The sequence below is a fragment of the Charadrius vociferus genome, unplaced genomic scaffold (genome assembly GCF_000708025.1).
Source record: "Charadrius vociferus isolate BGI_N301 unplaced genomic scaffold, ASM70802v2 scaffold2373, whole genome shotgun sequence".
Lineage (NCBI taxonomy): Eukaryota > Metazoa > Chordata > Aves > Charadriiformes > Charadriidae > Charadrius > Charadrius vociferus.
This window is the reverse complement of record NW_009647601.1, coordinates 11,772-15,265: the sequence shown is the minus strand read 5'-3', so window position 1 is coordinate 15,265 and position 3,494 is coordinate 11,772. Positions and strand designations below refer to the sequence as shown.

The 3,494-nt window shown below is 57.7% G+C and overlaps 1 protein-coding gene across 1 annotated transcript in view; it reads left to right on the top strand.

The window, feature by feature from the left end:
- The window catches only part of RLBP1 (retinaldehyde binding protein 1), a 4,231-nt gene extending 1,191 nt beyond the window's left edge, over positions 1-3,040 (top strand). The window contains exons 4-7 of the mRNA XM_009881056.1: positions 892-1,070; positions 1,756-1,914; positions 2,579-2,689; positions 2,800-3,040. Of these exons, the coding sequence (XP_009879358.1) occupies positions 892-1,070; positions 1,756-1,914; positions 2,579-2,689; positions 2,800-2,958 (608 nt within the window). The 3' untranslated portion in view covers positions 2,959-3,040. The remainder of the gene's footprint in view (positions 1-891; positions 1,071-1,755; positions 1,915-2,578; positions 2,690-2,799) is intronic.
- The last annotated feature ends 454 nt before the right edge of the window (positions 3,041-3,494 follow it).

Genomic DNA, 3,494 nt, shown 5'->3' with positions numbered 1-3,494 from the left:
TAAATGAGGGTGGCGCCAGGCATCCTGCTACGCCAGGACAGTCCCATTCCTTGCTGATTTACCAGACAAAATGGAAAAAAAATGTGTTTGGCAGTGGCAGGCTGTTTCATTTCTGCAGCAAACCCAGCTGGTTTGGGCTGCATCCCCTCAAGACCTCCGTGCCCTATACATCCCCCATGCACCCCGCTATGTACCCCTATAAGGAGCCATTTCTGCACCCACCCTGATGCTTCTGTGCATGGTGCCTGGTGGCCCCAGCACCCCCGGGACCCCTCGAGGGCTAGGGGCAGGTTGGGGGGTTGTGGCACCCCTTTCCCACGTTGGGGGTGACCTATAGGGATGGAGGGGGAGTGGGAGGTCAGCCCGGGGAGGGGGGACGCTGCCGGCAGGGACCTGCCTGGCTCCGGCTCCACTCTTCTTTGTGTCAGCTTGGGGCATAATGAGTTGTAATTATCAGTGCTGGCTCCCAGACAGCTGTTTTGTTCACCCGCATTTTCCCAGGGTGAGATTCCTTATTTCATGCCCGCAGGGTGCCAAGGGAGGGGAGCTGGGGGATGTCACCCAAATGGGGAGGAAGAGGAGAAGGGAAATGAGGGGGAAAATGACTTTATCTGCTCATTGAGGTGTTGGAGAGAAAACAGGCGCGGGAAGCATGGGGAGAATTATACCAAGTGCGCCAGGGCCAGGGCTGAGCTTCTCTCCCCACCTTTGCTGGAGAAGACCTGACCCATGTGGACTCTGGGCACAGCCGATCTGCAGCTGTCAGGCTCGGGACTGATGTCTCACCATCACCAGCCCACTCCATCTCTGGCAGCTCCCCCAGCGCTGCCCTGGCTTCCCGAGTCCCGGTGAGCAGCCTTTGTCCTACCCGATTTGTGCCTCTCTCCACAGGCTACGTGAACTTCCGCCAGCAGTACCCCGAGCTCTTCGACAACCTGACCCCCGAGGCCGTGCGCAGCACCATCGAGGCCGGCTACCCCGGCATCCTGACCAGCAGAGACAAGTACGGCCGGGTGGTGATGCTCTTCAACATCGAGAACTGGGATTATGAGGAGATCACCTTCGATGAGGTCAGCCCAGCCCAGCCGTCGCTCCCGGAGCAGAGTGGTCCTACTCCTGGACTTGTCCTGCTCAGCACATCTGAGTGCAGCATCCCTTACACACACATATACATATGTCCACAGACAGCCTCCAGCCACCCAGGTTGAAGCAAATCTGTCGCCCTTTGAGTTTATCCTTCTGGGGAGCCTGGGAGAGCATGGTCCATCCCAAAGGGTTCCCCTTCCTTCCCCCTGACATGGTGCAGGGTGCAGGCCAGATTCAGGGTGTGCATCCCCCAGCCCAGGTAACACGGGCTGAAGAAAGGCACCACGCCATTAAACCAAGGTGCTTTAGAAATGAGGGACCTGCAGGGCAGAGGAGGAAACTGAGGCACAGGGCACAGAAAGGGCTTCTTGGCAAAGAGGTCTCCAGGCGTCTAACTCACAACTTCTCCCAGCTCCGTTTTCTGCTCAGCTCTGAATTTGGTGGCAACATCCAGATCTGAAACGCACCCACCTTGAACGGGAAACCTGCTGGTTGTTGAACATCCCCTGAAATGCCCTCCCTGCTTTGAAGTCCTGGGACTGGCTGCGACAAACAGGCTGGAGTCAAGCATACCCTGGCTAACTCTCCATGGGACCCTTCCTGGGAACCTCCTGGGGTCTATGGGAGGTGAGACCTAATACCAGACCTGTTGTCTCTCTTCTCCGTCAGATCCTTCGTGCCTATTGCGTTATCTTGGAGAAGCTGCTGGAAAATGAAGAGACCCAGATCAACGGGTTCTGCATCATTGAGAACTTCAAGGGCTTCACCATGCAGCAGGCATCAGGGATCAAACCCTCTGAGCTCAAGAAGATGGTGGACATGCTGCAGGTGAGGTGGGAAAGTCTGCACCCAGCAGAGGCAGAGCAGGTCCTGGGGGATCAGAGAGCTCAGGGAAGGGTGAAGGCAGAGCTAGCAGGGTCTGGGATTGCCACTGCAGTGGCACCACAAGAAAACATCGTGGAGAGCCTGTTCCCCATCACATGCTCCTTCCCTTGCCGGTTAATTGGCTAAATCCTGCCAGACGGATCCTGTTTTTCCAGCCCCAGCTCCCTGCCCTCTTAAATGGCCAACCCGAAGCAGTACCCACCACTCCTTGCAGCGTCCTACAGCATGGCCTGGAGGCCTTTCCTCACCACCCTCTCAGCCCAGCCCAGTCCAGGCTGGATGGACACTCACAGGCACTCCAGGATTTCTGCCCTTGGACAAGAGGCCAAAGACACTTGGCTCTCTCCAGGGAAGGAGGACAGCAGAAATGTGGTCCTTCTGACGGAGTGGAAGCAATGAACCATCTGGAAGACTCTTCTGCTTCCCTGGTGCTCCTGGGGCTGGGACAGCTGATCCTCTGGGTCAGAATAAAAAAGGGGCCATCAAAGAGAGACAGGGAGAATAGGCGAGGGGAGCCACAGCAGTGCTGAGGTGTCCGTTGCTGCCTGCCCAGCTCCATGTGGGCAGCACCATCTGTAACCATCTGTGTCTGGGTTTGGGATCCTAGGACTCCTTCCCAGCACGATTCAAGGCCGTCCACTTCATCCACCAGCCTTGGTACTTCACCACAACCTACAACGTGGTCAAACCATTCCTGAAGAGCAAACTGCTGGAGAGGGTGAGTGTGGGAAAGGGACCCGGCGGCAGAGGCACATCCCTGGGTTAAACAGGGTGGCCGGGAAGAGTTGCCCAGGTCTTCTGCTGAGGGTTGCTCCTGTGTCCTGCTAGGTCTTTGTGCACGGGGAGGAGCTGGAGTCCTTCTACCAGGAGATTGATGCTGACATCTTGCCAGCAGACTTTGGTGGCAACCTGCCCAAGTATGATGGCAAAGCAACTGCAGAGAAGCTCTTTGGGCCCCGCATCGAGGCTGAAGACACGGCTCTCTAAACCGGGGCCCACTCCCCCTCCCTTGTAAAATAGGATCAGAGGTGGCCCTCTAACCCCAACCACCTCCTTACTGTAGCATTGGTTGACTGACTGCTCGTGATGAAGCGCTCTGGGCGCATTGCTCCATGCCTGTCCCTCCCCTCCCCAAACCTGGCAGCGGGCTGCCTGGCAGCCCTGTCCCTCCCGGGCAGAGCATCCTTCCCTTGGGAGCCAGCAGAGAAAGGAGGGCACCAGTCCTCTCCCACAGCACACCCTGGAGCTGCGGCGAGAGGAAAAGGAGAGCGTCTGCTCCGGGAAGGGAGGGCTACAGCGAGAGAGAAATAAAGCGTTCAACAGCAGAGCTACGGGGTCCCTTGTGGCATGTGGCAAGGAACAGGGGTGCAGCTTTTTGGGCACAGGCACTGGCTGCACTGCTGGTTCTAAGGAGGCCAAGAGTGTCAGCGCTGTCCCCCCATCACTGACTACCCTTTGGCGTGGGGGCCAAGGAACCAGCCACCTCCCATCCTCCCTCCATCCCAGAATGAGTCCCCCCTGGC